The sequence below is a fragment of the Hemicordylus capensis genome, chromosome 10, assembly GCF_027244095.1.
Source record: "Hemicordylus capensis ecotype Gifberg chromosome 10, rHemCap1.1.pri, whole genome shotgun sequence".
Lineage (NCBI taxonomy): Eukaryota > Metazoa > Chordata > Lepidosauria > Squamata > Cordylidae > Hemicordylus > Hemicordylus capensis.
This window is the reverse complement of record NC_069666.1, coordinates 11,551,042-11,575,145: the sequence shown is the minus strand read 5'-3', so window position 1 is coordinate 11,575,145 and position 24,104 is coordinate 11,551,042. Positions and strand designations below refer to the sequence as shown.

General features: G+C 43.5%; 1 protein-coding gene across 2 annotated transcripts in view; it reads left to right on the top strand.

The window, feature by feature from the left end:
- Positions 1–5,807: 5,807 nt before the first annotated feature.
- Positions 5,808–24,104, top strand: part of TRPM7 (transient receptor potential cation channel subfamily M member 7) — a 63,529-nt gene continuing 45,232 nt past the window's right edge. For both annotated transcript variants that reach the window (XM_053272548.1, XM_053272549.1), the window contains exons 1-8: positions 5,808–5,885; positions 12,392–12,471; positions 14,266–14,304; positions 15,066–15,264; positions 17,670–17,883; positions 20,656–20,780; positions 21,317–21,488; positions 23,628–23,802. In XM_053272548.1, coding sequence (XP_053128523.1) covers positions 5,838–5,885; positions 12,392–12,471; positions 14,266–14,304; positions 15,066–15,264; positions 17,670–17,883; positions 20,656–20,780; positions 21,317–21,488; positions 23,628–23,802 — 1,052 coding nt within the window. In that variant the 5' untranslated portion in view covers positions 5,808–5,837. The remainder of the gene's footprint in view (positions 5,886–12,391; positions 12,472–14,265; positions 14,305–15,065; positions 15,265–17,669; positions 17,884–20,655; positions 20,781–21,316; positions 21,489–23,627; positions 23,803–24,104) is intronic.

Genomic DNA, 24,104 nt, shown 5'->3' with positions numbered 1-24,104 from the left:
GTAAATTCTTTTTATGATTTACTGTTAATCATAGCTCTGATTAACAGTAAAGTTTAGCTCTGTGTGTGTGTGTGTGTGTTTGTATTTGTTTGGGTTGTTGCCTCTTCTTCTTTTTTTTATGTTTTGAGTCCAAAAAAGTGTCACATGAATACAAGGGGTCAGTGCACATGCCATGTTCCTGATACCTTAACTTTGGTGGCAGAGCATCTGCTTTGCATGCAGAAGATCCCAGAGTTGTTCCCTGACATCACCAGGTAGGGTTGAGAGAGACTCCAGCCTGAAACCTTGCACAGCCGCTGCCAGCCAGTGTAGACAGTACTGCGCTGGGGGGACCAATGGTTTGACTCGGTATATGGCAGCTTCCTAGGTTTTTCTCCCTTCGCTTGTCCTACATCTTTGACACAAATCCTCCCTGCCAGCTTTATGTTGGCACTGCGCTCAGTGCTAACCGGGGTTTCAAGCTGGTTTTAACACTCAGTGTTTTCAATTAACCAGAGGTTAAGAGATTGGGATCACATATGGCTAAGGCCATGGGATCACATGTTACCTCTGCTCCGTGACACTCATTTTTCCCATGACACCTTGCCATCCTTCGCCATGAGTGGTTAATTATTGATGTAGTAACTCTTAAAAACTGGGTGGTGAAATTCTCTGAGTAGCTTTCCTGAGAAAGGTGCCCTTTGAATCAGGTGTAAAGCACACTGTTGAGGGGGGAGCACAAGTGGTGGGGGGTGCCTGATGGAAATGTAATGCTCTCCTAGAGCATCCTCAAGGAATAGTTATAAAGCCGTTGCTCCAAGGGAGAGATTAGATTTAACTATCGATATCATTCAGGTTTAGCCAAGGAGCAATTCTTTGGTTAATTTTAAGGTAGGTAGGTGTGTGTGTGTAAAATAATCAAACGGTCAAAACCCTTGCAATATCTATTGCATGCTTGTGTTTGGGCAGGCGAAAGAAAAAAGAGATGCTATTAGCAAACTGTTTTGTATGTGTGAACTCACTGTGCTAGAATATCCACCCCAGGTGCTCAATTTCTAAAATGAGATTCATTGGCTCTAAGTGGTGATGGGAAGATAAAGAACTTTGTTTGGAATTTGTGCCCTCCAGCGATTGCTCTAGCAGCCTGTTGTACAGCGAGGCGTTTCCATCAACTAGGCATGGGTCCCATGATCGCCATGTAACTGTTTCTTTTCTGTTGGGCAGCTCCTTTTAAATAGTGGAAGAAAAATGGATTTATAAATAGACTTAGTCACTCTTGGTTGTGGAGGTCTATAGTTAAAGATTGGTTTTACAGTTGCCTTTCAAGTGCAGCTAATAGAGTTGATGCATATTGGCTCGCTGTGTTCAGTTTTATATATGATTGGTTTGGCAAAACTAAGGAAATTACTAGAGGACTAGATGACCTGGCGCAGAGCATCTGCACCCCTAGTTCTCCCTGACCCCGCCGCCTTCAGCTCCATTTCATTCCCGCCCCCCACCAGCTCATTCATCCTCCGCAGCCGGCCAGCCTGGTCGCCGCTTGCCCTCCACAGCCGCCTCCTTCCGCCTGCTGCCATTTTCTCTGTCGGCCGGCCGGCCAGCCAGCCTCCACCACCGTTTTCTTTCCCGGCCGGCACCATCACCATTTCCTCCCCCTTCCCCGTGGCTATTGGCTGCTGCTCATGAACTCTCGCGAGAACTGCCATGCATCAGCTTAACCATGGGTACGTCTTAGAGAAATAAATATATAGAAGATTATGTCCTGCTTATGTTGGAGTGCTTTGCACTTATTCTAGTCTTATTTAGAAAGTATATATTTACTATATTTATACCCCACTCTTAGACTTCTTATTCTTGCTCTTAGCGCACACCCTAGCGCGCACATTAACCCCTGCACATAACCCTTGCTAACTTGGCAAAGAGGCACCTTTTAAACATGCTGATTCTCTTTATTTAGCAGGGGGAGAGTAACCTGCTTTATCCACCCCCAGCACAGTACCTCCAGTGACTGTTGCTGGTGTCTGTCTTATGTTTCTTTTAGATTGTGAGCCCTTTGGGGACAGGGAGCCATCTTATTTATTTGTTATTTCTTTGTGTAAACTGCCCTGAGCCATTTTTGGAAGGGTGGTATAGAAATCGAATAGATGATGATGATGATGATGCCCCGGTACAGGCCCTGTTAGTGGCAAAGGGCTGTCAATGCCCATGGCAGAGTCTTTTGGTGGGAGCCATTTTCCTAACTCCTCTGCCACAATGCGCCTGAACGCAGCCTGCAGGCGTTCTGGGACCTCCTCTTCTGCTTCTCCCCACATCAGCAGCCATACCCTCACCGGACCGGCTGCGAGAATCAGCCTCCCTCGAACCCTCCCCGGAAGGCGCTGACCTTAGGTTCCTGGGGTTTACTGATGCAAGCGGGGAAGACTGCTGTGGAGGCTGCGCTGGGAGGGAAACGGCTGAGCTGCCGACCTCCGGAAGTGCCAGGCTGGCGCTGAGGTGAGGCCGCTTCTTGGGTAGATTGCTTCTGCCCGCGGCTTTCCCTGCTGCTTTTTTAGCTTTGCGGAGGGATCGATCCCCTGCCAGGCATTCGGTGTGGGTGGCGGAAGCAGACACTGTTGCCCTTGCCCATGCCTCATCAAACATTGAGGTGGCCACCGAGTCCTCGGAGAGAGGGAGAAGACACCTCTCTCTCCACACTGCCTGCTGTGCGGCCATGGTAGAGGCGGCTCACAGTAAGAGCGACCCAAAAGCTCGTAGGACAGCCAGTGCTCACTGTCTCCCTTCACTGTCTCCCTAACTCACGGCTGTGGAGGACCAAGGGAAAGACGGCCAGGAAGAAGACACTCTCTCTGGCCTACAGTGCAAAGCACCAACTGAGCAGGAAAGAAAACAGCTCCTGTTGGGTGAAGACTGGAGCCTGAGGGGTTGATCCCTCCCACTAGGCTCGATGTGTCGTCTTTTGATTGAGCAAGTCTCTGAGCAAGCGGGAGGCACAACCCATCCTTGGGGATACACTCCTCTGGACTGAGGGAGAATTTCATGGCTGGCTGGGGATTTGGACTCGGGTCTCCCTGGTCCTAGTCCAACACTCTAACCACTGCACCACACTGGCTGCTTAGTGGAGTGCATTTTGAGTAAAACGCTACACCCCAAAGCTCACTTGCAGGGTAAGCATGCATAATCAGAAGTCTCGTTGAGTTCCAGTTGCAGCTAGTTAGGAGCCAGAGTTTGAACAGTGAGGAGTGTTTTGTCTGCCTGTGTTGCGTGTGTGTGTCTGTTTAAGTAGACAGGGGAATTTTACTTTGATATATGTAGAAAAAAAGTATTGCTAACGTGCTTGAGACCTCTGCATGCGCACCATACTTTTAAAGTTGCAAGTTGATGTGGAGCCGGGGTAATTAAACCTTGCGTGTCTGAAAGACATAGTAGTTTGAGACCCCAAGCACGGCACGGCAGCTGTTCAGCCCGTGTAATTATGGGAGCTCCATTTTTCTTCCACGGTGTGCCCCTGAGCTCTTTTTCTGTGTTTCTGGCCACAACTACGTGCCCTTCAGCTGTGGCTGGACTACAGTTCCCCTCACCCCTAGCCACAGTGGCCAGTAGGGATGACGGGAGTTGTAGTCCAACATCTGCAGGGGAGCAAAAGTTGTGCTCTAGGGAGCAAAAGTTGTGCCCTAGAATGTGAGGAGAGAGGCGGGGACCAGTTTAGCTCCTTGGGCTTGACGCTTCTGTTCTCTTTGGTGCCACAGACATCCTATTACACAAATTCTGTATTGCAGGATCCAGGAAACTTGCATTCCCATGCATGTGTGATCTCCTGGGGGCACTCATTCCCTTCTTTGCTCCCCCTCTACGGGGCAAGTGAAAGGCCGAGTGTGAGCCGGAAGCCTGCTCTTCATCCTCTTGCACATAGAGGTTGGGACTTGGATGTGGGGTGCTGAAGAAGAGTAGCGTCTGAATTCGCCCTAATTTGTCCCAGTTGCAAGTTTTTAAAAAAGGTCCAGCCAGAGGCTTTTGTTTCTCTTGCAGCTCATTGTCTCCATTTCTTCTGAGATCACAGCCTCCCTTCACAGGGTCAGGGAAGCTGAAATTCTCATTTTGCACTGTGTCAGAGGGCAGATGGCTGGCAGCCTATGGATCATCAACACTGGCTAAAATCCTGTGCACGCCACCTTGGGAATTCCCTCATTCAATAGAGGGAGTCTTTTTCTGAATGAATATACATAGGATTTCACGGATTGTAGGAAAGGACCCTTTTTTCGATGTTGGTGTTTTGTTCTTCTCCTTGTAACCAGACTACTGAAAGCCTCCTCCTTTTGTCTTCTGCTTCTGTTGTTGGACTGAGCCTCTTTGCCTAGCTGTGAGTAGTGATGCAGAGGCGGAGAGAGAGGCACAGAGGCAGCATCTGCTCTCCTAAGACACCTCAGAGTTGGCACCAGATGCCACACAACCCACCGTGCTTATGGGTGGGGTTGTGTGGCTGCTTTGCCCATCACAAGATGCCGCCTTAGTTAGTTTGTAATGTTTATAAATTGCTTTTCCAAAGCAATTGGAAGTGTCCAAATAAACATTTGAGGGAGTGTATGAAAAGCCATCACGTGTTTTATTAGGAATTTAAAAAACCCCAAACATTCACATGTCCCTATGCCTGAATAACGGGCCACGTGGAACATAGTTCCATGAATCAGTTCAGCGCTCACACCAGAGTGGCCTGACCAGTAGATGAGCCTGCTGGGGTGTTTGGCACAAATGCTCAGTATTCAGAGGCAGAGTTATTGAATACAGTCTTCTTTTCCCAGGCAGCCCTGTTTCTGCGTTAAGTATGTTACTTGTAAAGGGGAGAAAGAGAAGCCCGTTTACCTCCCCCCCCACCCCGCCCCACATCTGTCACTAAGTCCACATTGTTGTTTGTTAATATACTGCTTTTCAGCAAAAGTTCTCAAAGCAGCTTTCATAGAAAAGTAAGACTGAGAAGATGATTCCCTGTCGCCAAAGGGCTCACAATCTAAAAAGAAACGCAAGGTAGACACCAGCAAAAGCTACTGGAGGGATGCTGTGCTGGGGCTGGATAGGGACGCCTGCTCTGCCCCGCTTAACATGAAAAACCACTTTGAAAGATGCTTCTCTGCCCAGATAGCAGGGGACAGTAATTCTGTCAATTGTCCCATTTTCTGGCTCCTAAATTTAAAGAAAAGTTGTCAAGGCCTGGCACCCCCTCGCCTACATCAGTCTGGTTCAGACACCCACTCGCATGGCATGATTCACTTCTGTCATCCCACAGCATGGGTGGGTTCCAGCTGGCGCTCCAGCCATGGTGTACTTTCAGCTGTAGTTCTTGGCAGCCTCATAATGGCCGTGATTCATGCATAGCAAAGGTTTTTTACTCAAGCACTGATCACCAAAACATAATGCCATGGTTAAATGTGGCAAAATGTGTGGATGTTTTTTATTGATCCAGAGGAATCTGCTTGTATACTGTTTTATTGTGTGTGTAATTATTAGTCACTATCTGGGTATATTAGTTATATTTGTTGTTCTGATTTTATCTCTTGGTTGGCCAACGGCTGTAATAAAAACTGATACTGATTCAGAGGAATCCATGTCCTTTAACAGCGAATGTTTTTCCCCTCTTAGTACTGTCACTAGAAAGTAGAACCTTCTCAAAATATTCTTTTCTCCATTCACATACAATAATAAGATGATCCTTACAATGTAGTGTTAAATTATTTTAAAGGTCTGATCTCATCCTGTACTTTAGCAGTAGCATGTTGTTATAACCTGTCATCTCCAAAACCTTAAATTAGAGTAAACTGTGCGGTATAAGATTGATCCTCCAAGGAGACTGCAAGTAGTTGTTCACTATGGATTTCTGCAAAGAAAAAATGAGATGGACCTTGTATCTTGATCAGGTATTTTTCTTAAAAGAAACTATTCTCTTGCCATTTTATGGGGTTATAAATGTTTGTTCTCAGACAGAAATAGAATATTTTTATACAGCTTTTGGAGAAAAAGATGTGGATTCTAGACCATCAACTAAGCATTATCGAATTTTGTTAAATTTCCTCTTGAGAATAAGGTTTAGAAAGTCTTGTACACTTCCTGGTATGGTAACTGGTTCTGTGACTCCTAGTTGATAAATGACTGGGCGTCTGTTCAGATTCGCATTTTCAGCTCAGATGCTGCTCTTCTAGAAGATTAATTTAGTTTGTAATGTTTATAAATGACATTAATAAGGGAGAAGAGGTAGTCTTATGGAAGTGAGCATGAATTGTTCTCTCTGCTAAGCAGGCTCTGGGTTTGCATTTGGATGTGTGACTACATGTGAATGCTGTCTGCAGTAAGATATTTCCCCTGGGGATGGGGCCGTAACTTCGTGGTAGAGCAGAAGGTCCCAAGCTTCGCTCCCTGACATCTCCAATACAAGTAGGATTGGGAAAGACTCCTGCCTCAAACCTTGGAGAGTAGACGATACTGAGCAGGCAGTGGCTTTCCAAGGTTACAGGCAGCTTCCAGTGGTCTTATCTCTTTTTGCATTAGATACATTTTGTCTATTGAAGATGTTGAAGTCAGTTTAATGCTCATCATTTTAAAGTAGTCAGCGCAAGTTGACTTGTGGCAAGTTTGCCTCATTTTCTATCACTGCGAAGAGTTTTAATATTTTTTGCTGGCCATTTAAACTTTGGGGAGCCATATCTCATAAAAATACTTTTCCTTATTGAGTGATATAGTTACCTTACATCACTTGGAGCAATGCTTAACCCCTGTGTTGCTTTGAAAATGATTGCCACAAAGAAAGTTCCCCTTTCCTTAATATGAATATTGTTAAAAATATAGAATGTTTCTCAATGAAGCTTCAAAGCAGTTTACATAGCAGAAGGTAAGAGAAAATGGTTCTCTGTCCCCAAAGGGCTTTCAGTCTTAAAAACACACATACAGAATGGAAGCAACAGCCGTTGGAGAAATCCTATGCTAGGCTGAATAGGAATGATTGCTCTCCCTCTGCTAAATGATGAGAGAACCGCCACGTTGAAAGATGCCTCTCTGTCCATGTTGGAAAGATTTGGTACCAAAACTCTGAAGAACCAATTCTGTTGTTAAGTCAGCACTGCAGTGTTATGCAGCAGTCCTACCTGTCTCTGCTGCTCCCTCCGCCTGCAGTTGCACTGTGCTCCAAAACGCCCCAAAATCTGCTGCTCTCACTCCACCCCCCCGTTATTTTAAAACGGGAGCCATTTTGTGGCTCCAAGTCCTAAAATGGCGTCCGGAAATGACCTCCACTGTCATTTCCGGCCATCCCTGACCTGCGGATATGCGAGGTCAATGTGTTCTCCCCCCACATTGTAAAATGTAATAACCTTCCATATAACTTTTAGAACTTCCATAGTGGTGTCGTCCGAATGCTTAAAGTTGCAGTTACTTCTTTATATTTAGGTTTACCCCCATATTGTGACAGAACTTCTAAAAATCACGCTGGTACTGGAATTTCTTGTTTTATTTTGAATACATGTGTTACTGCTGAACTTTGTGATGTAGAACTGCTAAACTGCTGAGAGCCAGCGTGGTGTAGTGGTTAGAATGCTGGACTAGGACCGGGGAGACCCGAGTTCAAATCCCCATTCAGCCATAAAACTAGCTGGTTGACTCTGGGCCAGTCACTTTTCTCTCAGCCTAACCTACTTCACAGGGTTGTTGTGAAAGAGAAACTCAAGTATGTAGTACACCATTCTGGGCTCCTTGGAGGAAGAGCGGGATATAAATGTAATAATAATAATAATATTTTCCCCCTTCCATTATATAAAATGGTAAATACAAGCACTCTGTTACATGAATAGAATAAGAAATCTGTGCTTGACTGTTACAGAGCAGAGGTAGGCAACCTTGGTACTCCAGCTGTTGAACTACAGCTCCCATCAGCCCCAGCCACAATGTATTGGCTGTTCAACAACAGCTGGAGAGCCAAAGTTGCCTACCCCTGTTATAGAGGAGTATGTGTGGGTGGTAGCAAGTGTGGGCTTTCTGCCTTCCATATTCACATTGCTGCCTGACTGGCTTGAAACTAGCCGTTCCATGGGTTGAATTTGAAAGCATCTTCTGTGCATGGAAGGGCTGCCTTATGTCTTGTGCTAGAAAATGTTGCATGAGAAAAGTAGGACAGAATCCAGAAATGTTCTTTTATGTGCGTGGAAGCATGAGGCCTGCTATAGAACACCACCTCTTGCAGGATGCTATGAACTCTTGGGCAGGTGTTTGCGCAACAGCTCTAGCAGCCATTTCCCATCTGCTCACAGTTCTTTTGAAGCTCACTCCATGGTGTGTGTGTGTGTGTGTTTGTTTGTTTGTTTGTTTGGGGTTTTTTTGGCCATACTCCTGTTCATTAGACATACTCTCTCAATGCTAGGCTCTGATTTTCAGTGGTGTTATCCATCTTGGGGCTTTGAGGTTGGATGATGAACATAAACATACAGATTTTTTAAAATTAGTGCAGTTCCAACTTAGAACTAACTTGGAGAACTGAGCCATACAAAGGATTGGCACCCATATTTTTCCTGCTCTAGGAACATAGGGAGCTGATTTATACTGAGTCAGGCCATTGGTCCATCTAGCTCAGTATTGTCTTCATTGACTGGTAGCAGCTCTCCAAGTTTTCAGACAGGAGTCCATCGCAGTCCTAGCTGGAGATGCTGCCAGGGAGTGAACCTGTGACCTTCTGCACTCAAACAGATGCTCTCCCACTGAGCTGCGGCCCCGTCCCCTAAGGCAGGGATCCTCAACGTTGGGCCCCCAGATGTTATTGAACTTCAACTCCCATAATCCCCAACCAAAGGCCACTGGGGTTTGGGATCATGGGACTTGAAGTCCACTAACATCTGGGGGCCCAACGTTGAGGATCCCTGCCCTAAGGGGAATATCTTAAAGCAGACAGCACTCATATGTAGTCACCCATCCAAATGTAAGTCATGCAAAACTTGCTTAGCAAAGGGGACAATTAATGCTCTCTACCGTAAGACTAGCTCTCCACACCACCAGGAGAGGTGACAACCCTACTAGTTTGTCTATGGATCTTCTTTTCTGCTAGGTGCCCCAGAGAAAAGGTCAGTAGGGAGTCTTCTGTTTGGTGGTTCATAAGGCTGTTCTTTGTATATCCTCCTGCCCGTAGGAAGTACTAGTGAGTGCTTTTGATCCTTGGTCCAGGATCAAGCACTGCTGAACAAAAACAGCACTGCTGAACAAAAACAGTCATACTTTTTAATGGTTTTTGGTGAGTTAATTGACTTTGTAAACTTATGACTAATTTGCTTCTGTAGATTCTTATCATAGAAACCTTGCTTATGGTATTTTGTAGTTACAGATCTTGCTCCTCATTTAGATTGTGACAATAACTAATTTTGTGTGGTAGTCTGTAGCACAGGCTGTTTGTGTTGGCAACATGATTTCAACGCGACATTAAAAGATGGTTCAGAGGACACCCAAAGAGATCAATGGAACGTGCCTTCTGTGGAAGGGTTGAAAGCAAATAAGCGGTGTGTGTGCTTAGTTTAGGCAAACGTAGATATCTGGTATAACTCTGAAATGTTCTCCATACCAACTTCTGGGTTAGATTGTGAGTATTTAGCAGGTTGCTCATGTTCAGCTGATAACATTCTTTGTCAAATATACATGGTATGTGTTATCAACAAAAACCTTCAGTCTGAACATTCAGAGGGGGTAGCACTTGGGGGGGGATTACTAAATAACTATTGGAGAACTATACAGTTGTGTTTTTTGTGTTCTAAAACAAAAACCTAGTCATTGCATTGCATTATATTATTATTTTTTTGTCAACTTAAGCAGGTAACTCCTACCCTTGTAAAACAAGTATACCCTTTTTGTCACAAACCTTCAGCTCAGGTACCCCATAGAGATTTGTATGTGTGTGTCTACATACTCATACAGACCAATTTAAATGTTGCCGTTACGAGACAGGCTTGCTGCAGTCACTGGCAGTGAATGTGGAAATCCTGGCTTACATCCAGACTCATGAGGACTCTGACTGAAATTAATGGAACAAGTTTACTTGATAAATTAATTTCAATGGGAGTACTCAGTGCTAATTTTCTGAAGCCTGCCAGTCAGGCTAAAGGGAGGGGTATGCTGCGCTTCCGCACATACACCCAGCCAGTTAGGAGCCGAAGAGGAGGGTCTTCACCCTCCTCCCTCCCCTTCGGTAGTGGACACATTGGCTTCAAGCTTGAAATCCTCCGATGTGGAACAAACAGCATGGCTCGGCATGGGGAGACAGGAATGCTCTGAGTACTCCCCGGGAGCCCTTAAACCAACCCTGGGGTATATCAGTACTCCCTGTTGGGATTCCCTGAACGACAGTATTAACTTAACATTATTGTCCTTCGAAATAAATCAAGTTTTTAAGAATTTAGTAGCAAGAGGTCTGGTTACAGTTGCCACTGGCTCGTTTAGTGGTGACCCGGGATCGGGCCTTCTCTGTGGTTGCCCTGGGGCTTGAGAATATGCTCCCTGTCAAAATAAGAGCATCTCCTTCTCTCTTTGCTTTTAGGAAGATCCTCAAGAGACTCTTGTTTTCTCAGGCTTTAGATTAATTACATTAAATTAATTTTAAATGATTTGTTTTTATCCTATGAGATTGTTTTAACATTTTAAGTCTTTGAAATTATGTTAATTGTTTTATTCTATTTTATATTTGTTGTGTGTTAAATTGTGTACACCACCTAGCGATGCACATATCATGCAGTTTATAAATATGAATGAATGAATTTAAAAAAACACTCTGGGGGAGTAACAAGTTAAATGCGTGTATCCAAAGAAGTGCAAGGAAGCTTGTGGTGGGAAACTTCTTGCCTCATCCTTTCCAGAGCAGACCCTGGAGGACCCTCCACCCAAAACCTTATTCAAAACTCTACTCACAGAAAGTGCTGTCACTTCTTTCTTTCTTTTCTCTTTTTAAAAAGAAATGTGCCCACCCTGTTCGCTTCATTACAAGACCAGGAGAGCTTCATTACAAGACGAGAAGAGCTGGTCTTGTGGTGGCAAGCATGACCTGTTCCCTTAGCTAAGCAGGGTCCCCCCTGGTTGCATATGAAAGGGAGACTAGAAGTGTGAGCACTGCAAGATATTCCCCTCAGGGGATGGAACTGCTCTGGGAAGATCATCTAGGTTCCCAGTTCCCTCCCTGGAGGCATCTCCAAGATAGGGCTGAGAGAGATTCCTGCCTGCAACCTTGAAGAAGCTGCTGCTAGTCTGTGAAGTCAATACTGAGCTAGATTAGACCAGTGGTCTGACTCCGTATATGGCAGCTTCCTATGTTTTGAATGGCCCCTTAGCTCTCAGGAGAGGCATTGGTGGTGGTGGGAGCACAGGGTGTTGCTCATCCTCTTGCACAGAGAATCTGCCTTCTAAGAACTTCCTTTTAACTCATGGTTCTTTTTAGTGTCTCTTAAATCTTTTGTTTGCTTTTCAAACTTCACATGCATTTCTTCAAAATGGACTAGTTAAGTTACTGAATTGTCAGTATGTTTGTTTGTTTGTTTGTTTGTTTGTCACATTTATATACCACTCTATATAAAATCTCAGGGCAGTTTACAATCCAATCAAAAAACAACCAAAACCTGAAAATCATATAAACAGATTAAAATTACCATAAATAAAATTCTAAAACTTTAAAACATCATGACCCAAAAGCCTGATAAAACAGGTGTTTTCAAAAGTTGTTTTAAGACAACCATTGATGGGGAGGTTCTGGTTTTATTTCATTAACCCCTGCTAACTTGGCAAAGAGGCGCCTTTTAACGTGGTGATTCTCTTTATTTAGCAGGGGGAGAGTAACTGGCCCTATCCACCCCCAGCACAGTATTTCCAGTGACTGTTGCTGGTGTATATCTTATGTTTCTTTTAGATTGTCAGCCCTTGGGGGACAGGGATCTATCTTATTTACTATTTCTCTGTGTAAACCTCCCTGAGCCATTTTTGAAAGGGAGATATAGAAATCAAATAAACAAATACATAAATTTGGGAGTGTGTTCCAGAGCCTCAGGCCAACCCTAGAGAAGGCCCATGTTTGGGTTGCCACTAAACCTCCCCCGATGATATTAATAGGCAGTGGGGTTCATGTAGAAGGTGTTCTCTTAAATACCCTGTGAACATGTTTTAAACTTAAAAGGTGATTTGGTAGGGTTCAACTGCAGGTACCCCAAATAAATAGATCTACTAGGAGTGATACAGAGCAACATGATGAGCAGCTTGTATGTTTGAACTCATTCGGGGGAGAGGGAAGGAGGGGTTGCAAGGAGGTATGTATCAATCATTTTTAAACACAAATTATTGATCCAGTGAGACACTGCTGGCATATTTCTGTAATTATAACACTGCCTTTGTATGACTCTCAAAATACCTTATTTTGCAGTCCCAGAAATCTTGGATAGAAAATACTTTCACCAAGCGGGAATGTGTGTACATTATACCAAGTTCAAAGGATCCTCACAGGTAATTTTAAAAGCGTTACTTTTGATTTTAGACTTAATTAGGATTAAAATAGTACTGTAGAAATTCTGGGTAAAATAGCATTTTTCCTTTTAAGAATTTGTTCCAGAGGGGGCCAGAAGTAGCAAACCATTTTTAGTTTGAAAAACATTGCAATAAATTCATTGCATTCCTTGAGGTCATAGACCCTTGAGAAGGTTTGGCTGTGATTAGACTGAAACACATGGAAAATTTGCAAATGCAAACAGGGTAATTGGGAAGCGGTTAATCTTGAGAACATTCCCCAAGAACAATTGTAGTACTTTATTTAGCCCGTTTGCAGCAGAAACAGGCGTGTTTGGAACTCTGCTGCCCACCCCCGTCCAAGTGATTTTACTCCTGTGGCCGTTCCCTGCATAAAGAAGTCCTTGTTGTGAACATTAACTTTTTAACATTTGTATTTCAGAACTTCACAAGTGAATTTTAGTATGGCATCTGAAAGTGCCAATAACTGTTTTGATGTTGACTTCAGTGGGTTGCAGCCTGTAACCTTTAGAATCTAGGTATTTTTATCCCAGGCTTATTAAATATATAATAGTCATTTTTCTGTTTTTTTATAGCTTTCCACAAATGTCCTAGTCAGCCCGGAGATAGCAACCCTTTCAGAATAGCACATGAGCTAGTGAAATTAAACATGAGCAAACTTTATGTGATAACTTAACTTGGTGTGTCTCTTCCTAAAATGTCTCTTCTTACTATCTCCACCCCACCACCGTGTACCTTCCTTTCCCCTTATGTGTCTGCCTGTTAAGATTGTACACTTACAGGCAAGATCTTACAATTGCACAGTGCCTCTTTTTTTGGGCACTTAAGTAATACTAGTAGCATTATTTAACTAGTAGTAAAATATATAAATTAGTACAGCTAGATCAACTGTGAATGAAACAAAGACTCTCAAGTTAAGCAGGAGCAGTATTAATAAAGTTTCCTTACTTGGTAGTTGATGGTACTTTCTCGAACAGTTTCCTTTATTCTTGGGAATACTTTGTCCTTGGCATCTGTTCGAAGCTCAATCTCAGCCACCTTCATTTTCAGACCTAAGGGTAAGGGTCATTTTACAAGATACACTTTAAAAAATTTAGGTATACAACTAAGAGATTTGAAGTGTACACTTAAAAAAACATGCTTGATACAAGTCCACTCATCAAGGAAACGTGATTGGTTATAGCTCCTTGTCAAGGGTGAAGAAATGTTGACTCAGTTTATCAGCCAAACAAAATATTTTACTGGTCAAGCTATGTTGGTACATTGCTCATCAGGACTTTTTTCACTCATTAGGCATCATTTTCATGCTTCACAGTCTAGTAGACTAGTAGATTTCTGCAGACCTGCTCCATTCACTGGGTTTTCCTCTCTGTCATGTGTGAAAAGGTCCTGAGAACATTACAGGATTTACTACTAAACACAGCTTGGGCATCCCCTGTCGTGCTGCAGCATACTTGACTTCCTTGCTTGACTCTAGCTTGTTTAAAGAAGCAGGGATTTTTTTTACATATAACAATGAGCAAGCATTTTGCTGTTACTTTCTGGAACACCTTCATGTGAACAAAATTACACCAACAAACTGTCACAATGCCTTCCTCTTTACAGGCACATCCCAAATGTATTATGGGGCAGTAAATAACTTGTGGTGTGAAGCATAGAGAGTAATGACAAAAATGCTTATGGATGATCAAATTCATATTAAGACATACCTTCTTGGGGTCTCTAACAAAAACAGTGAATAATTAATTCACCTCCTTCGATTCTTAATCATAGATGCCTCCCAGGATGTCAGATTTGTCAGCAACTTGTCAGGTAAGTACATTTCTATTTGATGCAGCAATTTGACCTCTTTAAAAGGTGGTTATGATTTAAGAGAGCCACCTAATTGGCGTAGCAGGGAAATGACTTGACTAGCAAGCCAGAGGTTGCCAGTTTGCATCCCTGCTACTGTGTTCCCCAGACTATGGGAAACTCCTGTATCGGGCAACAGTGATATAGGAAGATGCTGAAAGGCATCATCTCATACTGTGCAGGAGGAGGCAATGGTAAACCCCTCCTGTATTCTACCAAGAAAAACCACATGGCTTTGTGGTCGCCAGGAGAACCACTTCTCTCCTAAGCCCTCTGCCTGTGTGCCAGAAAAGGATCTGAGGAAAGAGAGGGGATTGATGGTGACCACAAATAATGCCTGGCTAGTGAGCTAAGCCTACATCTGTGGATCCCTGTATGCGACCCTTGCTTTACCATCTTCTATAAGGTTATCATGAATCCTCTGCATACTATTCTCGGGCATAGTGAACTGTAACTAGAACTACTTGAAAATGTCATAACCTTTTGAAGCATGCTGTTATTGTTGCTTTATAATCTGTAAAGTCAGTAGTTGATTCAAAGACTTTCCCAGCACTGTGTGAATGAGTTTGGCCAATAACTCCATGGAAAAAATTCCTGCTGTTAACCGTTACATTTCATCGTAAAGGTGAAGTGCATTTAGTACCGTGGGAATGGACAGCAGCGTGTGTGCAGTTACATCTGTATGTGTCTCCAGTTCACTGAATTGTGGCAATTCTCTGCAGGTGCTGCTGTGGGCGCTTGGTCCGGCAACATGCCTGCTTTACTGCAAGTCTTGCCATGAAATACTCGGATGTGAAATTGGGTGAAAATGTTAATCAGGAGATCGAAGAATGGTCAGTAGAAAAACATACCGAGCAGAGTTCAACGGATGCTTTTGGTGTCATTAACTTTCAAGGAGGCTCTCATTCCTACCGAGCAAAGGTACTTTACCTATTTATTTGCATTTCTATCTCACTCTTCTTCCAAGGAGCCATATGTTTATCATCACAACAACCCTGTGAAGTAGGTTAGACTGAGAGAAGTTTCCCCAGTCCTAGCCCAACACTCTAACTATCAACTCTGCTTCCATTTGTCACCTAACAACTCGGCTGATGAGTGCTTCTGGAATAGTATTGAAATGGAATACTTGGGCAGGTGAAAGCAGCATTGCTTCTCATTAAACTTGGAGGTGGTAGCATTTAGAGATGAAGGAAGGAAGCCAAGTTACCATGACTTGAACTTGACTATGACGGTGTTTCCTGTTTGAATATATAGTACACTTTATTATTTAAGCCCCATTTCCATCCAGATAATGTGCAGTTTCCTCATGAATGGAGCTATCACCTACTCATGTTTCCTATTTTAAAGTGAATTTAATATCTACCCTGGATAAGCCAGGAAGACTAAATTTCATCTTTTTAACAGTATGATTAATAGCATTTCAGATTTCCATTATATTTTGTTGACCTTGGCAATGTGTTGTAATTGGACCTTGCTGTTTTAGAAACCAGCATCTTGTTGAGTGTGTGTTGCTGCTCACTTTGTACTGTAGCCATTAAAACTGCTTGTTGTTTGTTGAAGGTTGTGACGTGAATGTGTGCTCCTTAGATGCTAGGTTGAATGAAGGCCCAGTCCTACTCAGCACTCCTTTCTGTTTACCTTAAGGAATCAGCCTCATTCCTAATCCGGTGTTGCAAGTAGTTATAATTTTCATTGTCTTCAATGTTTTATCAGTTTGCTGTGTTTTGGTTTTCTGGTGAGGAATTCGACTTCCCTTTCTGTTTAGAGGAAAGAGGAAACGGCATACACTGTTCTGGCTCAGACATCATGGGCAAAGCATGGTTAGGGCTGTTGGAAAGTGCTGTATACTTGTACTCCTTCCTCAACTGCACATGCCAATTCCTTCCTCCATTTCCTGGTTTGCTGTAACTGTAGGGCAATTCCAGTGGTAACAGAATCAGGTGTATTGCCACTTTTTCCAATGACGGTAGCCATAAGCAAATTTTCAAGACCATTTTACGTGCGCACGCACGCACACACACACACAGGCAAGAGGACATCTACTATTCCACCATATTTTCACAAAACCCTTAAATATTATAGATGGTCTTTGAAACATGCAAAATACATCAGTAACTGAATCAGAATTTACGTGTTTCAGACACTATAATACTTAAAGGTTTTGTTCTCTTGCCAGTGGATATATGTAGCATCAACTTGAAAGTTTGCTTATGGCTGCAGTCCTTTTGAAAAAAAGTGGCAACACGCCTGATTCTGTTAACACTTGGAGTTGCCCTGTACAGTAGTTTGTCATGCCCGGCTGGGAAAACGGTGGATGCTACAAACCATTGCTTGTCTCCAAACCAGAAGTGGAAGCACACTTCATTTATTGTTTCCTATTATGGTTAGCAGTAACCATGATTTTAGTGGGAGAGGGAATCGTCATGTGTGAAGGAGGGAGTGGCCAAGCCGACAGTTGATTCCTGATGGCCAGGTCATGGTTTGACTGCAACATCTGGATGGTCCGTAGAATATTTCCCGTGTGTTGTGTTCCCAGTCCTGTATGTATGCCCTAAGTATGTCCACTGTGACTCCAGCAAGTTGAATAAATCCACCCTTTTTGTGCCCTGGATTTTCCAGTGTGGCTGTCTTTGTACTAAATAAATCAAGCTAGGAAGTGCGTGACACTTTAAAATCAAGTTTTTAAAAAGTCATTGTGGTGGCAGTCTTCAAAATGTTGTGGCTTTTGTGGAATCTCCATTAGGATGTATGTATTTAGCCATTTGTACCCTGCCCCTTTCAAATTGCTCCGGGTGCATATTACAAATAAAAATGTGTATTGCCAGAAGTACAAGTTACTTCTGGGAAAGAAATCATCTCTAGAAGTCTCGATGGTGCAAGGTCAGCAGTCCCTCTGCTGATACGGCTTCTCTAGTGATGTAGTTCTTCCTCTCTGACTGGCCCCTTACCCCTTCACGCGGCAGTAGAGAGCAGTGTGCCTGGGTACAAAGACAGCCCAGTAGCCTCTGGCAGAGTTCTTGGTGGTGGGTGGGGGGCGGAAGCAAGCTCCCTGTAGCTGCGCCTCCCAGCTGGCCAGTGTCTGGGGCCAAACTTGTCTTCCCCCTTGCTTTGATATTCTTCCTGGGAGGCAGGGGGCGCAGCCTCCTAGTGACCTCTGGACAGACCGTGCTCCCTTTTAGTCTTCAGACAACTCGAATATGAATTTGAGAAGTACCAGTGAGCGGCCTGTTCATCCTTACACATCAGTTGTATTTCATGACAGTGATGGTCCTGCATTAACAGTTGCATAATTGGAAAATTCACCCTCCCCAACTTTCTCTTGCCAGTATGTGCGGCTGTCGTATGACACCAAACCTGAAGCCATCCTCCAGCTTATGTTGAAAGAGTGGCAGATGGAACTGCCCAAACTTGTCATTTCTGTCCACGGAGGTATGCAGAAATTTGAGCTTCACCCACGCATCAAACAGTTGCTTGGTAAAGGGCTTATTAAAGCTGCAGTGACAACCGGAGCCTGGATTATAACTGGAGGAGTGAATACAGGTGACGTCTTTATTCTTTACCTTTTGGCTCCTATGCACCTGAGATGCCTGAATCCTCTCTCTATGGGTATTTTGTAGTACACAAGCTTGTGTGTTTCAGCTTGGAATGATAGAAGCTGCAAAAGTGCTCATCATGAGCACTTATGTGTGACTGAGCGATTTCTATAGAGTGCATGAGAAACATGTAGCTTGTGTCCAGGTCTATTGACTGTTTGTAAAGGTGACTTAGGGGAGACATGATAGAGCTTTATAAAATTATGCATGGTGTAGAGAGAGAAACATTTCTCCCTCTCTCACAACACTTTCCCATGAAACTGACTGCCAGGAAATTTAGGACTGACAAAAGGAAATACGTTTTTATACAGACAGTGCATAATTAACCTATGGAATTCTCTGTCACATGATGTGGTGATGGCCACCAGCTTGGATGCCTTTTAAAAGGGGCTTAGACACATTCATGGAGGATGGGACAATATTCTGGCCTTGTCAAAAAAAAAAAAATCACTTTCCTTAATGTCTCCATTGGTCTGTGTCATGTGGCCAAATGAGTTTCCTGCCAACCTTTAAAAAGGATTTCTTCAAGGGTGGCTGAAGGAAGAGCATGTGATGAAGTAAGGAAGTGAAAGTTAAATGGGTCATGTTGGCAGTCTTTGACAAGTATCGTAAAGGAAGTTGGATAGTAGGAAAATAATTTAACTGCCTGCCTTGTACAATGAGAATAGGACAGAAAGCAGTGGAGTTAAATGACAGGAAAAGTAGATCCAGCTCAACCTTCACAACATTTTCTGAGTAATAGAGAAAATCCAGCCTGGAACAAGTTGTTCAGAAGGAGATCCTAGGAATCTCTTCCTCGGAAATGTCAGTGAAAAGCTGGACAGGAATCTTTTGGTGGTGGTTTGAGTTTAGGGTTCTTAAGATGTCACACAAGCCAAACGACCATATTGGCTCAGTTCAGATGCAACAGTCCAAACAGCTTTGTCATTGAGAACTGGCTTCATGATCATGCATTCCAATTCATTCATTCATTTCTTGGTTTGAGTGAGCTATAGTATCTGGTTAGTGGTTCCAGACATTCATAATGAGTGGGTTCTACACCTGCGCAGACCAGCTTCGGATAGAATTCTATAGCTCCTGGTGATGCCTGCAGCCGCTGGCTGCACGTGACTGCAGTACCCTCTAGCGGCAGTTAGGCGTCCCTTTGCTCAGTTTCTTGCTGACTGCCAAAGCGATCAGACTTTTGGAAACAGTTTGCTCCTCAGATAACATGATCTGAGATAACACCTGTCAGATCAAGCCCAAAGAGGCGAGCCTGAAGGATGTGCTCCTATACCTCATCTCCCTAAAAAGGGATCTCTGGATGTCTGCAGGGCGCTACTTCACTAGCTCGAAGCGACCCAACGCATTTGGAGAATGAAGCATCTGTTTGTATCTGAGAAGGGTAGACACAAGAGACAGTTAACAAACACAACAGAAGCTGTCCTATTGGTTAGTTGAACTCATAAAAATGGTGAATGACCAACAGCGGGTCACTCTACCAGCTTTGATACGAGCCCACTCCACTAGGGCATATGCCACTTCAGCCGCGCACCTGGCTGGCATTAAATTCTGAGATAGCTGCACAGCTGCCATGTGGGCATCTCATCAGTCTTTCATCAAACATTGCGCTTTAGACCTATGCACTGCAGCAGCTGCAGAATTTGGACAGGCAGTCCTTAAAAGAGTGCTACAGTAGCTCGCGGCACCCACCACCAACTGGGAAGCTCATAATTCACCTACTCATTATTCATGTCTGGAACCACTATCCAGATAAACAGGTTGCTTACCTGTAACAGATGATCTGGTAGTGGTTCCATGACATTCATAAAACGTGCCCATCCATCCCCGCTGCATAAAGGGGCAATCTACTGAAACATCAACAGAAGCAGCTAATACTTTGATATAGAAAACCACTTCTGCTATGTCAAGTGCCAGTCTGGCTAGTTGGCCATCAAGAAACTGAGCAAAGGGACACCTAACCGCCGCTAGAGGGTACTGCAGTCAAGTGCAGCCGGCGGTTGCAGGCGTCGCGAGGAGCTATAGAATTCTACCCGAAGCTACTCTGCGCAGGCACAGAACTCACTCATTATGAATATAATGGAACCACTACCAGATCATCTGTCACAGGTAAGCAACCTGTTTTTACCGCGAAAATGGAATTTCACAGACCGTAGTTTGCACAAAACATAGGATGCCTCCAAATCAAAATTAGAAACCACGGTCATACCAGTTGCCCAATATGCCTTAAAATTCTAAGGCTACTTGGAGCACTTGCCTTCTCCTGAACCCAGCCTAAATGTTGCCGTCATTTTGGTGGCAGGAACTGGCTGAGTGTTCTGTCAAGCTCAGTCTCTGAAGTTGTCATTGGGGTCTCTGGCTGTCTTGGGCTGAGAGGAGGGATAGAACTTGAAAGTGAATGGAAATGTGCAAGCCTGCAGTACCACTTGGAGTGGGTTTTCAGTTATGTTTTTGAGGCAAACTATGGTTTGCACAAACTACAGCTCGCTTGATTCATATATCACAGCAAAGTACAGTTTGTACCAACCAGGAAATTAGTGAGTAAGTTGGAACCTGTAAGCCTGAGGCACAATGCCAACAGCAAATGTTGTTTAGCCATGTCACATAATCTAGATAATTGAGTGTTTTCTACACTCCACTACTACATCCATTGCGTGTGGCTTTAATACCGATAGGACTTTATTTTAGTAACACAAGGTTATTCCTTGTTCCTGAACAGGAGTTGCAAAACATGTTGGTGATGCTCTGAAGGAACATGCCTCTCGATCATCTCGAAAAATTTGCACTATTGGAATAGCTCCTTGGGGAGTAATTGAAAACAGAAATGATCTCGTTGGGAGAGATGTAAGTTTTGTCCATTTATTGTCCTCTTAGTTCAGGGCTGCACAACTTCAGCCTTCCTGCAGACATTCTCCTACAACCCCCATAATTCCTGACTGATGGCCGGTGTGGTTATGAATTATGGAAGTTGTAGTTCAAAAACAGCTGAAGGGCCAAAGTTGTGAAGCCCCGTCTTAGTTGGTTGAAAAGCCCTCAGTTAAAGGCTTACTTTAACTCAGTTAAAGGCTTACTCTGAATTCTTCATGAAGTCAGATTATGTACTTGGTGTGCTAAAGACTTCATATTCATCAGGTATAGGTTTCTGCTTCATTCCTGCAGAAAATAAGTTATGCAGCTTCTTTCTTGTAGTGTGTCAATTTCATTCGCAATTAAGAAAACTCAAAGCAAGGAAAAAGAAACTATCCACTGAAGCTGATGTTTTTCAAAAGGTCCCTTTGGGAGACTGGGGCTCTCAGTCAACCATATACTCAAATATATTTGGAAGCCTGCCACATGATGTCCTCTCCTGAACATTGGTTTTCCTTTGTTTCGTGTTAAAGGTTGTTGCTCCATATCAAACCCTCCTAAATCCTTTAAGCAAACTAAACGTCCTAAATAATCTTCATTCCCATTTCATACTGGTGGATGATGGCACTGTTGGAAAGTATGGAGCAGAAGAAAAGCTACGGAGAGAACTGGAAAAAACCATCAGCCTCCAGAGGATCCATGCAAGTACGTGGGAGCCTCATCTGACTAATTATGTGGTGCTGGGGTGTATGTTTCTGAATGAAGTCTGTAATGCCTGCTGCTGAGAAGTGGGTGGTGAAGTGTAAGATAGTTCTTCAATTGTATTACTTCAGGCTAAATCTTGAATGCTCCCTCATTTAGAAATAGCAAATTGGGGAGAAGGGGTCTGCCCAGCAGTCAAAGAAGGAACCCTCCCACTACCTGTTCAGGTGTTAAATACACTGTATTCAGGTACAATGTCTAAAGCGGGGCTGGAATTCCTACCTTGGCTCTGTTACTCACCCCCATCTCTGCAGTGCTCACAGATACACCTGTGTTTGTCGGAAGAGGATGAATGCAGGTGTTTCCATGATCAGGAGGCTGGCACTCTCTAGCCTCCCAAGCACAGGAGTGCCCGGCATCATGGATATGCAAGCGGGTGAGTGATAGAGCTGGGGCAGGACTTCTGACCCTGCTTTGGACACTCTACGCGAGTACAGCATCTTTTAGCACCTGGGCCTTACAATGAAGAACACTGGACTCCTTGGAGACGTCACTCGAAATTGACTTTGCATGATGTCCGAACAGTCAGTGTCATTCGTACAAGCGTGTAGAGGTCGTGTGTGTGAGGCTGCCCTAGCCTCAGGTGTGCACTTCCCTCCTCCCCTTCACCTCTCTAAGTACATTTGCTTCGTAATGTTTTTAAAAACAAAGAATGTATTTTGATTAGCAGTTGACAGAGTAAAGCTTTATAGGGTTGGCGTGTCCTGTATTGGTTGTAGCTGTGGGCCACCTTTTTCACTATATAAAGTTATCACCTGTTTACAGTTCTTGTTTTCCATTTGTGTCCATGCTGACTTTGTTGGCTGTGGTTTAATTATGTCTTTGACACGGGTAAACCACACTTCAGGCCTTGTGTATGATTAACTGTATTTAAAGTGTCTGCTGCTCAGCATTTTAACTTGTTTGTGCAACTGGAGGAATATGTCTAGTCTAGTATTGTGTTCTGTATATTGACCTTCTGACTCTTATTTAGTTATACGAGTACTGGGGAAGACAAAGATAGTTAAATGCATTTATGGCACTGCTTTGTTCCATATCAGTATTTTTAATATATATCTAAAAGACATTTCAAATCTTATTCTTTTGAGTTGGGCGCTAGATATCAAGCACTTCTTGTCTGCTGTGTGTCACGGTTCATTATCTTCTATTATCTTTTATTCTGGTCCCAGGGTGTTTTCCCTGGGGCTCTTGAAATCTTGCTAGAATAGCCAGCTTTTAAAATATTGTTCAGCATATTGATTGATTCCACTCATTGGGTACCATCCTCATTTCCAAGGCAGTTCACAAATTGTTTTGAAATTTTCAAACTATTTTATAAACAATTTAAAAAGCAAATCCAGAGTAAGAGTAAAAAGAAGCAAATGGATGCTTCCAGTTGACTCATGAAGCCATGCAAAGTAAAAAGGCTTTGGCATGTCTTCGGAAGGTGAACAGAGGAACATGAATTGACCTCCCAAGGCAGTACGTGCTACAGCTCCATAGCCACCACTGGAAAGGCCCTGTTCCTGGTGGAAACGAGTCTCTGTTGGTGTGAATTAAGAACCTAAAGTACAGCCTGCTCAGCAGACCTTAAAATCCATATAGCAACCATGGCTGGTTGCGTACCATCATTTGGCGGAAGTCCAGAAGCTACAGAATCTGTCATTGGCCACACAGATTTCCAGGGAGGCAGTATGTTTATAGTGGTTAAATGTGTCTGTAGGAAGGGTAGGATTGATATATAAACAATATAATAATATAAACAATATGATGATGATGATGATGATGATGATGATGATTATTTTTAAAAAAGATAAGTTCCATTTCCTAAGAATCTGCTACCTTAAAAAAACCAAAACCACATTTCTAGTCTTTAGTATTAATAGGTCCCTGTGGTTGATTTTTTGGCTTACTAACTAATGCTACAGAGTTCTGTTTTTGTTGCAGAATTTAGCCTAATTTGGCACAGAACTGTGGCTATGCCCAGCCCTGCTGGTTCCCCTGGCTGTCCTGAGTACCATTAATTCACAAGTCCTTGGCTTTATTAATCCCATGATGAATGAAGACCTATTGATCTATTTCTTTGATCTATTTTTCCTCTAGGAATTGGCCAGGGTGTCCCGGTAGTGGCCCTCATATTTGAAGGCGGTCCCAATGTGATCCTCACAGTGTTAGAATACCTTCAGGAAAGTCCTCCTGTGCCAGTGGTGGTCTGTGAGGGGACTGGCCGAGCTGCGGACATCCTAGCTTATGTCTATAAGCAAACAGAAGAGGGAGGGTAAGTCCTTCAGTCCTGAGATGAACAGATGAAGCTGCCTCCTGCTGAGACAGACATTGGCCTGTCCAGCTCAGTGTTGCCTATCAGGACCAGCAGTGGCTTTCCAAGACTTCTGGCAGTGGTCTTTTTCCAGCCCTGTGACTTGAGTTTCTTTCAACAGCAGATGTGGGAGGATGTGGTTGTGTGTTTAAATTGTGTCTCATTGAAGTTCTCTTCATTTTGGATAAAAATCCTCTCCTCTGAGCTTCAGGGCTTTGTTTGGTGCTACTTTGAATAAAATAATGCAGGCCAGTAATACAGTC